This window comes from Puma concolor, chromosome C1 (assembly GCF_028749965.1).
Source record: "Puma concolor isolate L17-30 chromosome C1, mPumCon1.1.hap2, whole genome shotgun sequence".
Classification (NCBI taxonomy): Eukaryota; Metazoa; Chordata; class Mammalia; order Carnivora; family Felidae; genus Puma; species Puma concolor.
The window spans coordinates 41,654,773-41,677,083 of record NC_141674.1 but is presented as its reverse complement, the minus strand read 5'-3'; the positions used below and the strand labels follow the sequence as shown (position 1 = coordinate 41,677,083).

The 22,311-nt window shown below is 36.9% G+C and overlaps 1 protein-coding gene across 10 annotated transcripts in view; it reads right to left on the bottom strand.

Annotated features, from left to right (window-relative positions):
- The window catches only part of OSBPL9 (oxysterol binding protein like 9), a 194,143-nt gene that overhangs the window by 42,555 nt on the left and 129,277 nt on the right, over positions 1-22,311 (bottom strand). For 5 of the 10 annotated variants that reach the window (XM_086716949.1, XM_086716952.1, XM_086716950.1 and 2 more), the window contains 5 exons: positions 10,961-11,029; positions 5,435-5,530; positions 4,408-4,455; positions 3,330-3,359; positions 1,955-2,005 (listed from right to left, as the gene is read on the bottom strand). In XM_086716949.1, coding sequence (XP_086573075.1) covers positions 1,955-2,005; positions 3,330-3,359; positions 4,408-4,455; positions 5,435-5,530; positions 10,961-11,029 — 294 coding nt within the window. Of the gene's footprint in view, positions 1-1,954; positions 2,006-3,329; positions 3,360-4,407; positions 4,456-5,434; positions 5,531-10,960; positions 11,030-21,112; positions 21,419-22,311 lie in introns of those variants that run through there. The other 5 variants (XM_086716951.1, XM_086716953.1, XM_086716956.1 and 2 more) reach the window with 3 other exon arrangements.

Genomic DNA, 22,311 nt, shown 5'->3' with positions numbered 1-22,311 from the left:
ATCGTGACCTGGCTGAAGTCGGACGCCCAACCGACTGCGCCACCCAGGCGCCCCTATTTAGGGGGATTTAAGGAGGCAAGTGAAATGATCTGATTTACATTTAGATTTAAAGATACTCATAGAATTCATATAGAATACATACATAATTTAAGGGATGTTTTTGTACACTGAAAGCCTTTAATGAAGGCTTTTTCCTTATAGAAAAAACTAAAAAGCCAAACTCCATTTACTTAATCTATGTTACCCCTTCTGAAGGACCTTGAAATATAAGTCTATCAAGCTGGGCTAAAAAAAAAAAAAAAAAAACAAAACACAGAGAGGTAGCAAGTACAGACTAAACAGTAGAAACTTCCAGGAGAAACTGAGCACCTGGCTGCCTCAGTCAGTGGCGAGTGCTGCTCTTGATCTTGGGTGAGTGCGTGTCCCACATTTGTAGAGATTACTTAAAAAATGAAAAATCTTTAAAAAAAATAGTAGACACTTCCAAAAAGGAGTGTTAGTAATTTGAATTGTAACTCATTCCAAAGACAGAACACGGAAAATGTTCTTGATGGGAAGCTAAAAGGTGAGCTACTCAAAGAAGCTAGGCAGTCTTGTTTTACATCTATCTAAAAGTTTTGAATGACTTGTAGAGATTATCCAAACTGGCCTAAACACTATCAGCTCTTCTATTTCCTCAATCTTCTAGAGAAGGCAGTATGAATCCCTAAAACACCTACCTATTCACACTGAGCATAGTGTAGTTCACTGCTTATCTATATATTGTAGAGGCTTTTGGGTAACAGTAGGTGCCCACCTACCCATGTAATTTTACAGTCAAGAAAAACAGAAACCTTACCACCTCTTTTATACCCCCAACACTATCCTCCCTTTATAATATATTCTCATCCACAGAAGATGAAAAATTTAGACATATACACAAGAAATCAGGTATAGTGATAAAAAAAAAAACAATACACCAAAAACCTAGAAAGTGAACACAAGCCCTTAAATTCAGACACTTTAAACTCAGAAGAAAATGATATTGACCTCCTTTAACTTATATGGTGAATATCCTTACTATCTAAGCACAAATGGATTGTCCTATACAATTGTGTTATTAACAATACTAGGTAAAAAGTGACCATTACTGGGCAAACAAATATATGCAACTGAATAAGTAAAACAGGCCATTAATTAAAAACTCATGCAAACATCATTTCCCAACTTGGCTGCTGAATTGCCTGCCCACCCTCTTCTAGCCACTGGCTAGAAATACAGAGGTACAGTCAGATAGAAACAATCAGGGGACATTTTTTAAAATTCTTATTTTCAAACCCTAAAATGCCTATTTCTCAAAATACCAGGCAATCAAATCTACATTTAAGTTGAATACACCAAAATTTTTCAGAAAAGCAGGCACAACGCCATGAAATTTTTACCTCACCACAATAATTCAAAATACATTTTATTGCATGAATAAGGAACAGCAATTAAAGTAGTGGTTCACTGATGTAGTTTAGTACTAGAAAAAAAAACAACTAAAAAAATATATATTATATACATATAATACACACACATATATATCTTTTATACTCTTCATCATGGATGAGAGAAAGAACTCTTGCTAAAATTTAATTCCTTTTTTCCTAAGAAAAACTTCTCTGTGAAAAGTTTTGCAAAGTATGCCCTTGTTCTAAAGCAGTATAATGGGTAAAGTGGAAGAAAGGAGTGAGTCATTCAAATGTGCTCCCCTCCTTCCAGTCATCATATCAGAAATTACCTTATCAAAACCAGGCACATGCTGCTAAGGTAATATCCAAATACACAGTTGTTCAATAGTACTAGGAACCCCACAATTTACTGCAGAAAGGTAATATATTTCAGAACCAGGTCACCGGACTATTAAAGAGAAATGCTATTACAATTTTTAAATCTCATTAAATTAAAGGAATCAAAAGTAAAATTTACTTACTTTAGCAATCTGCAGCAACACAATGCAGTGTTTAATTGATTCTACCATGCTCTGTAAAAACAGGACACTGATTTTAGGATCTTGCACCAAATAAAATGGTCTTTTGATACAACTTTAGATATAAAAATCAGTTCAAATGTACAAGATTTAAGTCTATACTATACAAGAAATACCCTCTCTGGATATCTGGTGGGTTCTAATATATTGACAGTCTCAGATGAAGTTATCATTAGCAATTCTATAAATCATTAAAGAATGCCAAAAAGGGGCATCTGAGTGGCTCAGTCATTAAGTGTCCAACCTTGGCTCAGGTCATGATCTTGCGGTTCACAAGTTCAAGTCCTGTGTCATGCTCTCTGTTGACAGCTCAGAGCCTGGAGCCTGTTTCAGACTTTGTGTCTCCCTCTCTCTCTGCCCTTCTCCCACTTATGCTCGTGTGTGCTCCCTCTCTCTCTCTCAAAAATAAACATTAAAAAATTTAAAAATAATGCTAAAAATTGTTAATTTATACTGATAACATCCTAAACGGATTTTCAACACTTCAAACAGAAAGAAACAGGGGGCTGATTAACTTCCAAATTCTTAGATCAATGGCAGGTAACCCTAATGTAAATTCCTAAAATATCTATTGAAGACTTTTATGGAATTATAGAGAGTAAAGGATTCTAACCCCAATACTGGTGAACCTAGAATACTACTACTTTGTTTTCAAAAAGGCTTTTATCAAAATGTAGATCTTATGAGTAGCCTATTACATAATGTCAGAAGGCCAGTACATCAGGAAGCTTGAATCATAATACATTTTAATTATAAGAGAATATACGTTGTGCATGGATGACACCTTTTATCCAAGAATCTCAGACAGACAAGACCAGAAACAAATAAAATGGCACATGAAGTCCATTTCAATTAGAGGGATTATTTAGTCTTTTTAACTCCTTTAGAAAATAAAATTCTTTTTTTTTTAATGTTTATTTATTTTGAGAGAGAGCAAGCAGGGAGGGGCGGGGGGGAGAGAGAGGGAGGGAGGGAGGAAGGGAAAGAGAGAGAGAGAGAGAGGGAAAGAGAGAGAGAGAGAGAGAGAGAGAGAGAGAGAGAATATGAATCCAAAGCAGGTTCCACACTGTCAGCACGGAGCCCGATGTGGGGCTTCAGCTCATGAACCATGAGACCATGACCTGAGCTGAAATCAAGAGTCAGATGCCTAACCAAGTCACCCAGGCTCCCTGAAAATAATAAAATTCTTAAACAGCCTTGTAAAAAATTCATAAAAATTAAAATCTCAATTGTTCTTAATAGTGGCAGCTTAAAATAGAAACAGCATTTTAAAGTACTTTCTAATGCAAAGCCAGAGTTTATCAAACACATAACTTACATTTGTTGTTTCTTTGAGAGTTTCAATTTTCTGTGAAAAATGAGATGTTTTAAACAGAAATAATCAGAAGCACAAAGAGATATCATTATTTTCTACTCATCATTTAAAGAATTTTACTAAAATGTACTCATAACTCTGAGTACAAGCAAGTTGGAAAGGGAGTACTTTTGGTTATACTTTTTAAAACTTATATCAAACATTAAATAAAACATTCAGATATTTTATGGATTATGGATTACAGGATTAAAAAGAAAATGATTACATCTGCAAATAAAATTCATGTGATTCAATTCAACATTTGTAAGAATACAAAACATTTTTATTCGTTTTATTAAAAAACGTCTCTTTTCTATAGACTGATTCACTATATGATTTTAAAACACGTGTTTCAGAACTACCTTAAACTTTGCCAAGCTGTTTAAAAATGACATGGGACTAAATTCCAAAACTAAGAATGGAAAGGGAGCTAAACATGAGTTACAGATACAATTATCAAGTGTAAAAGAGCCAAATGCAAAGCTACAGTCAAAAGAAACACACACAAAAATAAATGATACTGCATTAGGAAATCTAATCAAAGAAGAAAAAATGTTAACTGGAAGAAAGCAATATTCAAAATACAAAGTAATTGTCAGAAATTCACAGAGGGCAGTACGGGAAATATAATTAAAGCAACACTTGTTTTGTTTCCTCAACTGTGGCTTCTTGTTTATTCTGCAAATTCTTGCCAGTTTACTATATGAAGTGACCACAAATCAATTTAAAAAAATAAACTTTCTACCTTCAACATTTAAAAACCTCTAAACAAAGAACTTACTCCTAAGAAGGTGGTACTTAACAAAATGGGCATCATATTAAAAATTTTGTACATTACCCTCTCATTTAATTATGAAACCATAACAGAAATTCCCCAGAACTCCCTGCCCCCTCTGCCCCGCCCTGGTCTGTACAGCAGTACTACCATAAACAGTAAACAGTACTATTATAGTAGCCAAAACACTGAGGTCCTTCTGTTATTTCTCTAAAAGGCTCTTGGTTTTAAAATGGTTTAAGGCAAAATAATGATTATAGAACTAACCTTTCTCTGTTCATCATCTTTGCAGTTTTGAAGTTTGTCATCAAAAAGCTACAGGATTAAAAAGAAAACGATTATAGTATCAAGCCACTTTACTATATTGTATACGTGTACTAAACATAAAACAGCAAACCTTAGTTCTTGAACACTTTTCTTCCAGGGATGATCTACATGTATTTTTAAGGTAACGTACATTTTTCCAAAGGACTGTATCAAATCCAGTTCTACTGAATTATTTTAAACGGTCAAGTTCAATTACTCTGGTAGAATTACAAGCAAAAGAAAACATTCTGAACTTAAAATATCAACTGAAATCTAAACTTTTTCTGCTCTGTGATCCAAGTTTATTAACACTTCTTTTTCTTCCCAGGACTTTTGCTTTTAATTAATTTTAACGTTTATTTATTATTGAGAGACAGAAAGAGACTGAACATGAGCATGGGAGGGGCAGAGAGAGGGGGAGATACAGAATCTGAAGCAGGTTCCAGGCTCTGAGCTGTCAGCACAGAGACTGACACAGGGCTTGAACTCACAAACCAAGAGATCATGACCTGAGCTGAAGTTAGACATTTTACCAACTGAACCACCCAGAAGCCCCTGCTTGTAATTAATTTTAAAGTAGGAATTGAAAAAGACAATTTCAGTAATAATAAATGAAGTAGAGAAATGATCTCTCTCAACCCCCAATCCCCAAAATGGAAAAAGGCTTTTGAAATTGAACGACTTTAAAATTTACCAGTTTCAAAGAACTTTAAAACAGAATATGAATCTAATCTTATCATGCTTTCTTCTAATTATGTCTAGATATTTATTTTTTAATGGCCAAAAAAGTGCATTATACAATTTGTCAATATAAATCAGAGATAAAGATCTATGAGTAAGTCACCCAGATCTTTTAATAAGTCAGCTTTAAAAACTGCTGATGAACCATCTAGGGGTTCAAATTAACATCAAATAACTTTACATTCAGAATGAAGCTCAGTAACATTTACTACTTTATACCAATCCAGTATATAAACTAATGCCATACCTTTAATTGTTCTATCAAGATTTGTAGGTAAGCATCGGCCTCTGTAAGTTTCTTATCAAAGTCTTGGACACTAGGAACAAATCCTGAATCCAAACCCTAGAGAAAAAGAAAATTTGTAATAAATCTAACAGTACCCATGCAATGTTTAATAGTACAGAAGATAGATACTTCATCCTTCATACATGACATTTCAATTTTTGAAGTAAAAATAGTACTTTTACATAAATAATAGGCATATTTAAACTATCTAAATTCTCCAAGAATAGGGGTACCTCAATCTCCCTCATGAACTTCTAGCCCTGTTCCCTTATCAAACATGTGCTGCTGCTTAAATTAGGATTCACCCTGTTCTTCAGAATCATTTTATTCTCTCCCAAAATGGCTCCCAGTGATATCCAGAGCAACAGTAATTTAGATAAATAACCTCGATCACCACCTTGATTACCTCCTACTTTACCCCCACTTTGATTCCTCCAGTCCCTTATCTTAACTTCATATTCTATTTAGTTCTCTCATTCCCTAACCCACCCCATTAGCACTGATGCATTCTCCTCCTTCCTTATTAAAAAAGAAAAATGAACCTCAAAATTCTCACCTCTTCTAAGAATAGGGCCCTCTCTAAGTGAAAATGACAATACTTCTGTCTTAATCAAGTTCCCTACTCACTTTCACCCTTGGCATGAACACTACACTCTGGACACGGTGTAAATGTTTATTTATTTAAAGGGTCCACTCATTTCTCAGTTTAAGGGTCCAGCATTTGCATGTCCCACTTTTTGTACACTAAAAATTTTAAACTTCAAGAGCATGGGATTCCTATGTTTTAACTTTACTCAAAAGTAATCATCTCCGACTGAAAAACACATCAATCCTAGGTGTAAAGACAAAAAGTGGGGTGCCTGGCTGGCTCAGTCAGTGGAGCGTGCAACTCTCGATCTCTGGGTTTTGAGTTTGAGCCCCATGTTGGATACAGAGATTACTTAAAAATAAAATCTTTTAAAAAATAAAAGACAAAGTTGGAGACTGAACAAGACTACCAGCCTGCCATACTTGCATGCCCAAATGTCATGCAGTTAAAAAGGGTCACAAACCACTAATGTCACAATCCCAACCCAACCACAGAATTCATCACTGAATGGGTAAAATATACCAGTTAAATATACCATACTTGATTTTCACTTATTGGCCAAAACATGCTGATCATTTTCACATTCCCAATTTAGTAAATTGAGGCCAGGGTTCATTGTGTATTATACCAACACCTCATCTCTTCACAATACTTTATTATTACTAAAGCACTTTTACAACCATTATCTCAAACACCAGACTGAGACTGTATAGTATGGAAAACAACAATGGGTTGGCAAGCCTGGTTTCTAATTGCAGCTCAGCCACTAACAGGTCTCTCTAAGCTGTTTTCTTAACTGCCAAATATAGGCATCCTCCTCATACTATTATTGATACCACAGCTAGTACTTAAGACAATTACTAATACAATCAATTACTACTATTAGCATTTATTGTTGCTCTTGCTTCAAATTCTGAATCAGAACAGTAAAAAAAAACGAAAACAAAAACTTAAGTCATATTAGACCATGGGAAAATCAACTTAGCTTGTAACCCATTTTCTTTTTCAAATTCAAAGGCAATACAACTGCCTGTTTTTTTAAATATATACATGTAAAGAAACTGCTTGAATGAGTATTAAAATATCCCTTCCCAATGAAATGTCATGCATAAAAACAAAATTTAAGAAAAATCATAATAAACATCGTGTATAATAAAACTGTGGTTTAAACATTTTCATTTTAAAAGATAATCCAAACAACTTCCTATTAAAAACATTTACTATGTAGAGCATGATAATAAAAGATGTGGAAAAGGAAGGATAGATCCATTACATTTCAGACATACTACAGTACTGCATTATGAAAGAAGTAATTTCTTTGTATGTTACTGTACCACAGAAAAATTAGAACTGCTTGGCTTAGTTTTTGTTTCACACAGCAATAGAACATAACCGCCATTAACGTAACAATAAGATCCAGTTAAAAATCAGTAAAATACATTATGCTTGCTAAATATTGGAAAGGTTAATGGCGTAGTCATAAATAAAAGGTAAAGCATCTAAACAATTAGAAAATGTAACTTTTAAGAATTTTCCCTCTTTTGAATCCAAAATGTAATTAACATATTATTTTGAACAAATCTGATTAAAAACCCTCCTGTAAACAGAAATAAACTGGATTTCAATTACTGAGATCTAAAACCCACCTAAATTAATTCTTAAAAAACAATCCTTTGATGTTGCTATAATCATAGAACCTCAACGTGGCTCTCTTCTTAGACCTGCCTCTAGATAGTCCTCCACAACATTCCTTTAACCTCAGAATAAACTCCACACGTCGTAACATCCAAGTCAAAGATCTACTTACCAATCTATTTTTATGTAATGTATAATAGGAGGTTTATAACAAGAGTTATTAGCGTAAAAGCCCAGCACTAGCCTAAACTTCCTTGCACAGTAATCCATACATCTCTAATGTACTTAAACAGAAAATGTATAGTTGCCCAATCTGCAATCAATAAAACAACATGCACACATTTATCAACATGGACAACTGATAGTAATTAAACTACTTCCTCACATTAGAAGAAAATGCCAAGTTGTTACTATGTATTGTGACTTACAGTAAGTACACAGAAACAAAGCCATCTCTAAAACCTCCCACCTGAAGTTACTTTTACAATGTCTTTGAAAGTCTCCTAGGGGTGCCTGGGTGGCTCAGTCGGTTGAGCGTCCGACTTCGGCTCAGGTCATGATCTCACAGTTCGTGGGTTCGAGCCCTGCATCAGGCTCTGTGCTGACCGCTTGCTCAGAGCCTGGAGACTGCTTCAGATTCTGTGTATCCTACTCTCTCTGCCCCTCCCCCGTTCACACTTTGTCTCACTCTGTTGCTCAAAAATAAATGTAAAAAAATAAGTAAATAAAAAAGTCTTCTAGTCTTTAAATATCTCAACAGACAAGGAACTCGTTACCTCCTAACATATACTATTTCATAAAAATTCCCTTTAAGTCATAACTATTCCTCTTTCTATTCAACATTTACAATAAGACCCTACACTTATTCATGTCCTTTTTAATGGAATTTTGTTTTAAAACAAATTATCAGAATATATAGCCCTTTACACCATGTTGAGAATGGTCTTTCTTCAAAAGAACTAAGAACAAACAGAGCAGATCCTTTAAGACAGTGTGTGACTTCATATTTCTTACAGGGGCATCTTATAGTAACTCTTGAGAACAAGCTGGCTGGGTCAAGCAGATGTACCACTCATTCAATGCTATACCCTCAGGGATAGTTCAGCCTTGAATAAATGTGTGTGGCACTGACTGCAGCATCTGGCAGCTACTGATGCCTTGACAAGGGTCTACTCCACTCCCCCTCCTCCCTAAGATTCCTCTTGCCTTTCTGTTGTCTTCATCCTCCCCTTTGTCTACCCCCTCACTTCCTTCTTCAGGTCTTTCTTTTCTTCCCTTTTGTCCTTTAGCAGTGACCAAAGTGGTTTTGTTGCACTTTTGGCAGTCAGGACCGAAGAGGTTGCTGCTCCCTAATTTACTATATTAATGAGCCATAGTTCTCATTTGATGACTTCTGTGTGAATTCATTTAAAGTTTCAATTTTTTTTTTTTAACATTTATTCATTTTTGAGAGATGGAGAGAGACAAAACGTTAGTGGGGGAGGGGCAGAGAAAGAGGGAAACAGAATCTGAAGCAGGCTGCAGGCTCTAAGCTGTCAGCACAGAGCTCGATGCAAGGTTCTAACTCAGGAACTGTGAGGTCATGACCTGAGCCGAAGTCAGACAGCCTACCGACTGAGCCACCCAGGTGAACCTAAAGTTTAAACACAACTATTACAGAGAAGTAAAGGCAAATGATCTGTGATGTAAAAGAAATTAAATTGGAACAAAAGAAACGAAACCTGTAAGTTACATACATCCATAAAATTAGAAATCAACGTAAAAGGGGGAAAAAAAGCCCCTTTATGTGGCAAATATACTAAAAACAAAACAGTCTCTAGTTTTCAAGAATACTTTGCTAATAGGGGCATCTGGGTGGCTCAGTTGGTTAAGTGCCCAACTCTTGGTTTCGGCGCAGGGCATGATCTCACAGTTTGGGGTTTCGAGCACTGCATCAGGCTCTGCGCTGGCAGTGTGGAGTCTGGTTGGGATTCTTTCTCTCTCCCTCTCTGCCCTTTCCCTATTCTCTTTCTCAAAATGAATGAATAAACATTTTAAAAACAAAAATCACAACAACAAAAAAGAATCCTTTGCTAATAAAGGAAGCTATAAAATCAAGACTTTATAGCTGTATAAAGAAGAGTAACACATGATTCAACACCAGCCAAGATCTATATATTCAGTTTAAAATATATAAAGAGAGAAACATTTGGCCCAATTTCAAAAATAATATCTAGACTGCCAGAAGAACATCAGACTGCCTCAGAGCTGTATGTAAGTACTTCCTACTATCTTCCTAATACTTATATTGAATAGCATCACTTCTCTTCTCAGAAAGCACTTCAAAGCTAACAAATGTCAGCAAAATTAAATGAATCCCTATTAATGGCTTCAGTTGGGGCCATTAAACACTATTTATACACACACATAACCAAATGCTTCACCTCCATTAAAAAAAAAAGTATTGCAAGGACGTCCTTAAAACTGAAGTACATATGAACGGTAACTGCTTTGTAGAGGTACTCTTTTAGTAAAATAGTACAGGAGGCAATTTTTGAGGCAGGCAGTTAAGAGCTTTTAAAGTAATTCCTGGTGACAGAGGAAGAGTAATGAACAGTGGAGGTAAAGGTGGTAAAAGGTGGTTAAAGGTCTTGTTGAGGTCAGAATCAGGAAATAAGAAAGTCATGAGTAATCTGAGGAACGGAGGAGATTAACACAGAACAGGAAGGGCTATGGCTGAATAAATAACACTGTGAAATTAACAAATGAGTAATTATTTTCATATCAAATCTTATTTTACAGCAAAAACATAAAGGACTAAGTACTCTATACTCTGCTTTCTCTTATATAGGAATAGTATATAATAAAAATATGTTGCAAAAAGAGAAAAGGAAAATATATTAGAGAAATCAGACCATGTAATAAATCTCACAGAAAACTTCAGAATAACAAGAAAACAGAATAAGTTATCAACAGTAGAATTGTAAAGGGGAGTAGCAGCTTAAAAATTTAACAAAGGAAAAACACCAAAGAAAACAAGCCTCCTAATGAAAAAAAAAAACACAACATGAATCCAGACAAAAGTAGATGATTTTTTAAAAATTAGCAAAATACACATCCGATAATTAAAATAATGAAAACTTTGCAGAAATGTCATTTTGATAAAATATGAGAGTATCTGGAAAGTTTAAGTTCACAATTAGCAATTTGAGATGACATGCATCACAGATAGGCTTTCATCCAATGAAAGAAGTATAGAGCATACTTACAATTCAATCACTTACAATTATTTTTGAAAATTCAAGAACTGGAGAGATACCAGAAGACTGGAAAAAAGCAAGTGTGGTACTGATCTTCCATAAAAGTAAGGAAAAGAGAGAATAGAAAGTTACTTTACCATGCTGTGAGTCTGACATCAATAATTAAGTAAAGGAATAATAAGAGAAAAACCTGTAACTGAATATTCAGAGGAAAAGTAGGTACGTGAGCAGCAAGTGGCAAATTAAAAAAAAAAAAAAAGAATATTTTATGCCAAACTTAATGGCTTTTCTGTTCCTTAGAAATTTATTAGCAAATTAAGTTTTTTGAGAAATGACACCATTTTGTCTCCTTATCAAATGACTTAAAAGTTGGCTTAATGATGAAAATAGTATACTAAAGAAACCAGAAATATTAATCAGATTATGATTTTATGTCAAGTATACTACTCTGTGATTTTCTTGGATTGCTGAAAACCTGAAAACATTTATAATCCCTATTGTCTCTGTGGTTTATTCACCTCACCTAAAGGAATTTCTGAGGGAAGAATTTCTATTTTTAATCCTAAAGACTACTCCACTATCAATTCATTTGGAGTGAAGATTATCAATTCAAAACTGTCAGCAAAACTGAGCCTATTACTAAATACTTTCCTCCACTGTAACTTCACGCTATTTTCCATTTAAGTCAATGTTCTGATAACCTAAGGCTCCAAAGCAAGTTCTTTTATCAACATGGTAGCTATAGTTAACTTACCAGCAGTGCTAGGTACCCCAAGAATATCCTATAAGGTTTTTTTTCTGTAGTTCTAACACCATGGATTCACCATGGATGTACTATATTAAAATCTTTTCACAGTATTAGGTCCTCTGGTAGATACTTTATAAGTTTTCTCATTTGATTATCACAAGACAGTAAGGTAGACAGACATTAACCCTATTTTTATAAGCATTTACCCAAGTCATGAGGCAGGAGTTTTCTTTAATTGGGATTTCAACCCAGTCCTTTGACTTTAACCCGTTAAACTTTTCTCTTAAATCACAATAATGTCTGAAAAGAACTCATGGCATAAGAGCACTAAAATGTAATAGAAAAACTGCCTGAAGGAGCTTGAGGGAGCTAAAATGGGCACAAGCTTTAAGGTCAGACTGATCTAGTTTTAAATCCTGAATCTGCAACTTCCTAACCAATTACCTGTATGATCTGGCCAAGCTACTTTCCCCACTGCCATTTTCTCATCTAGAGATGGGCATAATAACAAACCATTCAAAGTTGTTGGATAAATGAAATGAAAGAATATCTGTAAAGTAACACAGCAGTAAGTTTTCTACTTCCTCTTCATAATCTGGAATCATAAATAACCAGGATTCATTATCTCCAGGGCCTAACTAGTGCCTAACATAAAGAGGGCACTCAATGAATATTTGATAAAAACAAAACTGATTAATAACCAGATAATACCATAAAACATATGCAATTTTAATAGAGACCCATAATCAAAAAAGGATATAAGCCTAAGTGAAATTGTATTTAATGTTCCTTTAAAAAAGGAAAACAGTAAGTTGATAAATTCTGAAGATAATAGTAATGTAGGTATGAGCAATACACAAAACAAGTCATAAAATACAGTTATAGAAAATAGATCAGAAAAAAAAATTCCATTTGAGATTTTCAGGAAAGTATTGGGTATTAAGCCTGAATCATAAAAGGTAAATTGTACTGAATTATTATTGTGGTCACAAAGACTCAAACAACATAGAGAAAGCCTTTTTCACCATAAAATAAACTGATTTTTGAAAGCACATCAGCTCTTTAAAAAAAGGAATCACTTTTGAGTTTAAAAAAATGGCTTATACATAGTATTAAGTTTCTGTTTAAAAAATATATATACCACAAAGCAAACGTGAATTGCTCATACAGTTGGGAAAGACAACTCCTTTGTCAAACAGGAATTATGTACAGACATCGGTGTCAAAATTCATGAACTTGAATCATAACTCTTAGCACAACTGCTTATTCTTCATGATCTCTTCATCTAATGCTGACCCTAAATGTAACCTAAGAACTTATAGAAGGAAACACTAATATTGACTGCATAAAATGACTTGGTTACAACTGCACAAAAGAGGTTTGGGATTTGTACCATTTTCCTCTGTTTTTAAATCATTGATAGCTTGTTTTTCCAAGAGTTCTCTCAATTTATTCAATAAAGTCATATAAAAAGTCCTGTCAAAACTAAATACAACAGGGGCGCCTGGGTGGCGCAGTCGGTTAAGCGTCCGCCTTCAGCCAGGTCACGATCTCACGGTCCATGAGTTCGAGCCCCGCGTCAGGCTCTGGGCTCATGGCTCGGAGCCTGGAGCCTGTTTCCAATTCTGTGTCTCCCTCTCTCTCTGCCCCTACCCCGTTCATGCTCTGTCTCTCTCTGTCCCAAAAAATAAAAATAAAAACGTTGAAAAAAAAAAACAAAAACAAAACTAAATACAACAAATAAAAACCTGAAGTTTATGAATAGGATGACCACATATCCTAGTTCGTCTGGGGTAATCAATGTTTATGCCTGTTGTCTCAGAAAAAAATTATTAGCAGCCTCCTTCAATCTCAAAAGTGTTCCAGTCTGGAAAATAAATTGTATGGGCTCCTTCTCTATAAAGAATGTAGCTAGCATCCTGGAAAGTGTGTGAGATTGCCTCTGAGTTGTCAGAATGCAGCAAATTACTTAAAACATTGTTTTAAATGAAAAACGAGGTTAAAGGCTCTCAATGTAGAAAGCCAATTACAGAAGTAAGGCTTTAACATAACTCAAGGTAATTAATATTAACTGGGTGCTTACCTTATGCTAGCTAAATGGAGACGTAAATAATATAAAAGCTACATTTTTTAAAAGTTATCTTATTTATACACATATTCCCCTCTGAAATAAAATGCAAGTAACAAAACACATGAAATACATCATGTATTATTACCGGGGATGGGGATTAAGGAAAGGGGGTATATGAGACAGGGACTGGTATAGTTTTTAGTTTATACATTCACTTGTCTCTGATTTTTAAAAATAAGTATATATTTATTTTAATTCAAAAACATGTAAAAATATTTGGAAACTGCAGGTTTATAAATATTTTTCAAAAGTTTTATTACTGTTTTAGCTTGCAAAATTATTCTCTTACAATTATCTATAAATGCGTAAAATGTCTTGAGAGTAAATTTGACAATACAGCTGCTCAGGTACACCTTTCCAAGCAAAATGTAGCATAACAGATTTATAATATCATTTACAGATCAAAAGCACAAACTAGCAAAAAAAAAAAAAGGGGGGGGAGGGCACTAAAAAATTAGCAAACACTATGTTGAAATAAATGCCAAGAAGAAAAATAGCCAGTAAAACAAAGCAGAATACCTATTTTTTTCTATATCCTTCCTGCCAATAACATAATAACTGAACATTCAAGAAAGCAAACTCCTGAAAGACAAAAACACCCACTACATCACTCCCTCTAACAAAGCCCTGTTTGACCATGTGATGGTGGCAATCAGCCAAAGCTTTTCTTTTCACACACTAGCTGTCAGGCTATTGGCCATCTCTTTCTTACAAGTCACAGGTTAACTCATTCCAAGATTTATATAAGCTCTGAGTGACTAACTAGTATGGGATGGAAAAAATACATTCTTCCTTTCCCCAACCTCAGACTACTACCTAGCATGCGGTTTAACAGCATTCTGGAAAGCAAAAAAGTCTCACTATTGTTAAGGGCCCACAGAAATGAAAGTTTTAGGTAAATACTGGATATTTGCTCTAAGCATAACTAACAGAAACTCATATTCAAGCACATGAATCCTTAACCTGGGTATTTTAGTAGGTCAATTTTTGAAATAACTGCAGAATTCTCACAGCATAATAGTTGTTGAAATTTTGATTATGAAATGTTTTCAAAAACAAAACTTGATATATTCCTCTAACAAACCCAGATCTCTCTGTATGGCAAAACATAAAACACTGAAAATGAAACAATATCTAACAGGAGCTAAATGATGAACTAGTCAGACCAACAGACAAGTACTAAAAGGCGTAAATCTCACATAAACCAACCAAACAAAAATAGAAGAACAACACTGAAAAAGAATAAATACTGTAATTGGTTTGGCATATATCCCTTAAAAATCATATATGCCAAAGCAGTTTTTGTATATCTCATTTTAGCTGCCAGTGAACATTAAACAGAACAGGTTCAGTTTTTGCTAAAGCTGTTAAAAGTGTCATAGAAAATTACCCTAATTTAGTTTAATTGTGGTCACAAATCTATCAAGATGGTCTAAAACATAACTAGAATATATCAGGACAGGACTCAGTGTTGTTCTCAACTGTATCCAAGGCCAGTGCTTGGTTTGTAGAGGTGCTCAATAAAAATGTTGCAAATGAAGGAATTCTGAAATGTCCCTACCTGTTAGCATTTAAACATAAAAAGTAATCAAAGAAATTATAAATCAGTGTATCATGAAAAAAGCATAAATAACTTGTTTACTCTAAAGGATTTATTATTTTACAAGAATGGAAGCTGGCTTTTTTAGGGCTAGGTAAAACTTCTTAAATAAAAAAAAGAAGTAACAGATAAGACACTGTATTGTACAGGCAGTACAAAAAACAAGACCAGGCAGGGGCACCTGGGTGGCTCAGCTGATTGAGCGTCCAATTCTTGGTGTCGGCTCAGGTCATGATCTCATGGTTTGGTCCGTGTGATCAAACCCCGTGTCGGGCTCTCCAATGGCAGTGCAGAGCTGCTTGGGATTCTCCACCTCTCTCTCTGCCCCACCCCAATTCATGAACCCACATGCTCTCTCAAAATAAGTAAACTAAAAACAAAAACAAACAAACAAAAAACACAAGACCAGGCAATGACAACTGACTTACCCCTCTAAAACCTCATTCTTCTCATGCCAAATCTTCTCACGAGCAGTTTTACACATACAGGTATCCCCTGATCTTTCAAAAGTCCACCTTACCACTTTGCTTTCACAAAAGACCTTCATCAGTACTTATTTTCACTAACCAAAAGATATTTGAAGAGGGTATCTGCTTTTATGAAAAAAGGCACAAAGCAAAAACAGCATTCAACATTTGTTTTGCAGCAAGCTGTTAGAGGCAGCAAATACCACAATCAAGAATGGCACCACCAAGCTCCTTCTCTGGGAACTACACTAAGCATCTCAGCCATTATGCTGCCACAGCTTGAACTGTATCTGTGAGCATTTGTGCTTTATCTAAATTTCTTGAGCATCCATTAGCAAGACGACCTAAAGTGTCAGAAAAGTCTGAGAGGTTATTTTTAGGGTCTGAGATCCTTCAGAAATCTTTCCACTTAAATTTATGGTAATTGCTTCTTCACTTTACACCATTTTGACTTAGGAAAGATTTCATAAGAACACTCTAATTTCAAAAAGCTGAGGAAACTTACACCGTTCTAGGGTTGGAATTCAGCGTTACAATAATGATTTATTCATTGGGTATCTTTTTTGACTATGGCACTGTGCTAGATGCCAAGATGAATCAGATGTAGACCGTGCCCTAAAAGTTTCAAATCTGTAAGAGAAGATAAACATCTGTCTACAAATAATTGATTCAAACGTGGTAAAATAAGTGTTATGAGAAAAGTGCTAAGAGATCAGAGGGGAAAGTTGAGAGGATAAGAAAGGTTTCACAGAGGTAGCACTGTGAAGTACAAGATTTGGACTGACATGTGAGGGGGAAAGTATTATAGCAGTGGCCAGAGGCAGGAAACACCATAATGGAGTATTTGAACTTCTCTTCAATGATGGGGCTACAGAAATGAGAGCAGGGTTAAGTAAACTAACAAGGGATGCTGGACCCAGGAATGAGGAACAGCAGGAAGCCTTCACCACCTCAAGCCTAAAGGAACAAGGAAGGAAACATTACCTAGGATGAACTGGAGGAGGAGCTAATCAAAGGACGCTCTAACATAGTGCATAGCCACTGCCAGAAATGCATCAAAACAGAGTAGCAAGAGGAATAAAGACCGCAAGAGCTCTCGCTTTTCCTCCTTCCATCGTCTGTCACTACCTCCCATTCCCACTGGCTAACCCCAACCAGAATCCAAAGGAAAAAGAGCCTCAGGTGACACAGGCTGTAAAGGTCAGCCTTCCTGAGCAAAGAGCAGAGAAGGGCAAAGAATCAGTCTGCAGGAAAATGGAAAATAACCAGAAAAGGCATCCTTAGACTCAGGGGCTAGTATAAGCATAGAGAGGCTGTAAAGAGAAGAAGGCCAAATGAGGGACAATATGCTCTGGAAGGAGAACATGTTTTTCAGATTCAGATGCTGAATCTGAAAAGAAATCAAAATTAGTGGCTTAACTGGAAAAATTACTAGGGTTTGGGGAGGTAGGAGAGCAAAGGATGGAGAACAGCAGCAGGTTAGCACTCTGATTCTCTCTATAGTCAAAAGAGCAAGAATCATAGGACTCTAGGCCTAGTTAATCTAGTCTCTAACTGTGACCTTGGGCTAATCCTTTGGCTTCTCTGAAACTGTTTTTTCCACTATAAAAATAGATAGACGTTGTGTTAAAACATTAAGATCACTTCCAACTCTAGGAGCCTGTAAAGCCAGTATCTCCAGGTAAATAAGCATGTTCATCAAGTGAGTAAATAACCTTTCTGCACTGGAAAAACCTGGAGTCCACTTATTTACTTTTATAAAAAATTAATTTCGTTTAAATAAAGACAATAAGAACTTGTAGGTTCCAACTGCAGCCAAGTCCTGCACAATACAACAAAGAATGTTAAAATACAAGCAGACTATCATTTAGTATAACCATGAAACTGAGTGAGAAAGACCAATGTAACCAGATTTTAAAACATGCTTTGGAATGCAGAGAATGCAAAGAAACAATGGAGTAAGCAGAATAACTTGACCGAAGTGGCACATTTTGGAAAAAACAAAATGAGGTGATAAAATATAGCGAAGAAGCAAAGTTCTTAAAGGTGTCTTCAGAAATAAATGAACTCCAATGTAAAGTCTTTGTCTCTCTCTCTCTCTCTCTCTCTCTCACACACACACCTGGGAACAATTTCTTCACGACACAGATATTCAATGAATATGCTATGTGCCAGGTACTATCATGGTCTCCAAAGGACATCTTTAAGGACAATACAGAAAACAGCAAATATAATTAATCATTACCTAATCTTCTGCAATGAGCTCAAATTTCACCCCTTCCAAGCAACATACTCTGACTTCCTACGATACTAACTACCATAGAACTAATTAGTGCTGGTACTGTAATCAGTATTCTTCAAAATACATCAGAGATCATACAGACTGGGGGGCAGAGGGAGTTTGCCTAGGAATCTGCTCACCATTTATAACACTGTTTCTAAATATTCTCTCCAATCCTGTCTCTCAGAAGTGGCAGCAACTAGGGAGCTTGGTGACTTAGGAAATATTTCTACCTCACAGGGGATAAAGCTAAGTTTGAGTTTGCACACTTAGGACATCGTTAAGTCATATATTTTGACCATTTAACAAGCATTCATTGAGCACCTACTATGTGCCAAGCACTGGACTACAGACAAAGGCCCTGGGGATACAAAGATGAGTAAAGACCTTTGACCTCTGGAGGTCAGGGTGTAATGCAAGAATCAGACATGTGAACAAAAAATCTACAATACAATCCAATGAAGGTTCAAATACAGAGATATTAACAAAGTGCTATAGTGGCACACAGACAAAGGACAAGAGTAACTCTAACTGGCTCTGTCTGAAGGAAGACCTCAGAGAAAAAGTAAGATGTGAGCTGTAAGTGAAAGGAAGAACTGGAGGTTTATCACTTGCTAGAATTCTAAGCAATTATAATTCTAAGCAAGAGGGAAAGGCTGTTTAAGGACAAAGAGCTGAGAGGCTAAGTCATGTTCTAAATAATTAACAGTTCACAGTGCTGGAGTGGATAACTTGGGTAGAGCACCTGCAGCTAGCTAAGTTGAGACTAAAGAGAGATAAATTAGGACCAGGCTGTGAAGGGCCTTGGACCTGACAGACAGCTGACTTTGGCAAAATGGATTCAAAACAGATTTTTAAGCACTGATGACTGAGACTGATCTGATTAGGGATAAATAATGTGAGGAGAGGGAAGACTAGTTAGAAGGTTTTGCAAAAGTCTAGGTAAGAGATGATGAAAGCCTAAATTAAAGCATTATCATGTGGGAAAACAAGGACAAATCCAAGATATATTACTAACGCAAATTTAACAGGATCTGGTGACTGGACATGAATAAGGGAGATGGAAAACAGCTTTAAATGACTAATTACCTATGTATGGTGGAACTTCAATTAATTAAAATATTTAGGGAGAGGGCAGGGCGCCTCAGTGCCTCAGTCAGTTAAGCATCTGGTTAAGCTCAGGTCATGATCTCACCGTTAATGAGTTGGAGCCCCACATCATGCTCTCTGCTATCAGCACAGAGCTGATCCTCTTCGGATCCTCTGTCACACTCCCACACCATCACCCCCACACCCTCTGTGCTCTTTCAAAATAAATAAACTTTAAGATATAAATAAGTAACATATTTAGGGAGACTTACTTGGCTTAATTATATATTCACGCTAAGAACTATTCTTTCAAACATAACCTTTGTTTAAATCTTTATTGAAAAACCTTGCTGAATATAATAGGCTAACTACATTAAAACTGTCTTTTTCTATAGAATCCACATAAACATCAGTTATCATTCCACACTACAAAGTCTAGGCACTGATAGAACTCCACATATCGCAGGGGTATACCCTAGAATTTGCTTTCAGAATAAAAGCCTGGTATTATCTTCCTCAAGCAACAGACTGCACACCATGCAACAGCCTGATTTTCCAATCAGCAGAATATGGCTGGATCATGATGCTCCTTCCTGGTTGAATCAAACTTAAACTCCCTGATATGATCTTCATATCATCTGGGGATGGCTGGGTGATTAGATTATTACTGAATACAATCTTTTTGCATTAAAAAAAAAATCCACCTAGAACTTTAGAAATATCAAAATGGATGTGACCAAGAGCCTTTGCAGCTTAGTATTTATTGAGAGGCACTTCAAGCATAATGCCATCTCTGTCAAAACCAAACTCAGGACACTTGGAAACAGATCTGGCTTGTCTGTGATATTCCTTATTTCTCATTTAAGCTCTCAGACTAAAAGTCCGAGTTTTGGTGGTTTATATTTTCCCTGAGTTAGGGAAGGTAAGATATTATTTTATTTGTCTCTTGCTAAGCTGCACAAAAAATGAAAGCTACAAAAATTTTTTTAAGAAGATGAAAGATGTTGATCCTAATCCTTAAAGGGTTTTATCACTTAATTCAACACAGGCAATGTTCTGAGAAATGATTCACAAACAGTGTTTGAAATTTTCCAATTTAAATATCACTACAAAAGTTCTTAAAACTGCAACTACATGCCTAAACTTCTCCACTGAAAAGTAGGAGAAATAATTACTTGATTGTTTTTTAATTCCCTGAACACAGCTAAAAGTAAACAATTTAACGGACAAGCAAAACCAAATGTTACTTCAAATTAGCAAAAAGTTTTCTGGCTCAATACAGCTCTTTCATAACAAAAATACTTGTGAAGTACGGTATGAATGCTGAAAAAATTGCATGATTCAAACATGCTTTTTACCCTATTCATTATATTCAACTTTGCATTACTGAGTTGTGCTAAGAACCTAAACCTTTACCTCCAGTTTTTCTGAGAACCCCATATTACTCCAAGGTTTTTAATTTTTTTGTACAAGCTACCAAATAAGAATAAAAACACCCCCCCCCCCTCACAAATAATAGCACCTATAATTATCACACACAAAAAATACTAGGCCAGGCTAAAAGAACAACAGGGCCAAAAATAAAATGTTTGGCCTGCAACTGGAGATTCTATTAATGGGCAACTGGTCAAAATTAAGCTTTCACACTACGAGAAAGCTTAACTTTTGTGTTTATATCTTGAGAGAGCTTTCGAAAAGGAAAGTGAGTTCCACAGAAATGAGAAAAAGGGGAAGAGATACCCTCCAGTCTGGTTTGGTGGCGAATGACCCCTAGCCTCACCCTCCAACCCATCTCAGCCGAAGAAGTGAGGAGAGCTCCCCGAGAAGAGAGGGCCTCGGTGGCCACGTCGTCCTACTCACCCCAGAGGGCAGCGGAAAGGAGGCGGGGAGAGAGCGACATTCGCGCCCACGGCCCGGCCCGGCCAGGCAGCAGGGACCCCGGGGACTCAGGGGTGGGGGCCGGCCCCTTTCCCAGACCCTCTGGGTCTACTCACTCCGCAAGTGGCCAGCAAGAAAGCCATTCGCCAAGGCCCCCGCCCTCTGTGCCTCCAGAGGAGGGAACTAGGTGCCGCTTCCAAGCACCCCTTTTCTCTCCCCCAGTCCGTATCCCCCAGAATGCAGTGAAGTCTCTCCACTCAGGTTCCGCCAGTCCCCCGGGACACCCCTTTAACCGCCCCCCATTCTTGCCCCGCCCCCCGCCCGGGCCTAAGGGCTGCACCGATTGGCTGGCCCTGGCGGCTCCTGGCAAAGAAACCCCTGGCGATTGGCCATAGGTCACCTGCTGTAAAAGAGGTGAGCGGCTGATGATTGGCCGTTAGGCCAATTTTGGGTGGAGAGGCGAGAGGGAGACGTCTACTCACGGGAGGGACTGGCAGCTGCGGTGGGCACCGTAGAGCCTGCCCCCCTGCCTTTCAGCCCAGACCCAACCCCTGCTGCTTCCTCACGGAGCCCGGGGCCCCCCTCGGGGGCTGTGAGCTGGAAACCCAAGCCTGCTGCAGGACCTATGTTTCGAGACGTGCAGCTGCTGCCAGCTGAGCCCACGCACTCCTTAGGAAAGGGAGGTCACTGCTCAAGGGAGCTGGGCTTGGCTTGAGAACTTCAGCCCCAGGAATTCCCATAACGTGGCGACTGGAGAAGAATTTACCGACGAAAAACTGCTCCACCTACACCCACCGACTTCTAGTTTACTATCTAAAAATCTGGCAGCTGTGGAACCAAGTTTCATCTTGCTGCTTTGGCTTACTTCCGCAGAGTTGTTTGTGTCGCGTGCGGGGGGGTTGGGGGGAAGGAGTTGAGGGGAGGAAAAGATACTTCATCAGTAAACAAAAGCGTGGGTGCCTGTTTTATTAATACAGGAAACATCGTAGGCCTGCTGTTATGCCACAGCTCCATAAGGAATGTAGGTGGTTTGTGAAGATGCTTCAAGAAACTAAATGGCATAACTTCACATTAGATCAAAAGTTCGAATTTAGAGGGCCTTAACAGTTATCCAAAATGCAGGGAATCACAGACATAAATGATTAACTTACTGCTCCGGAGGACAATCTCCTTTTCTTTCC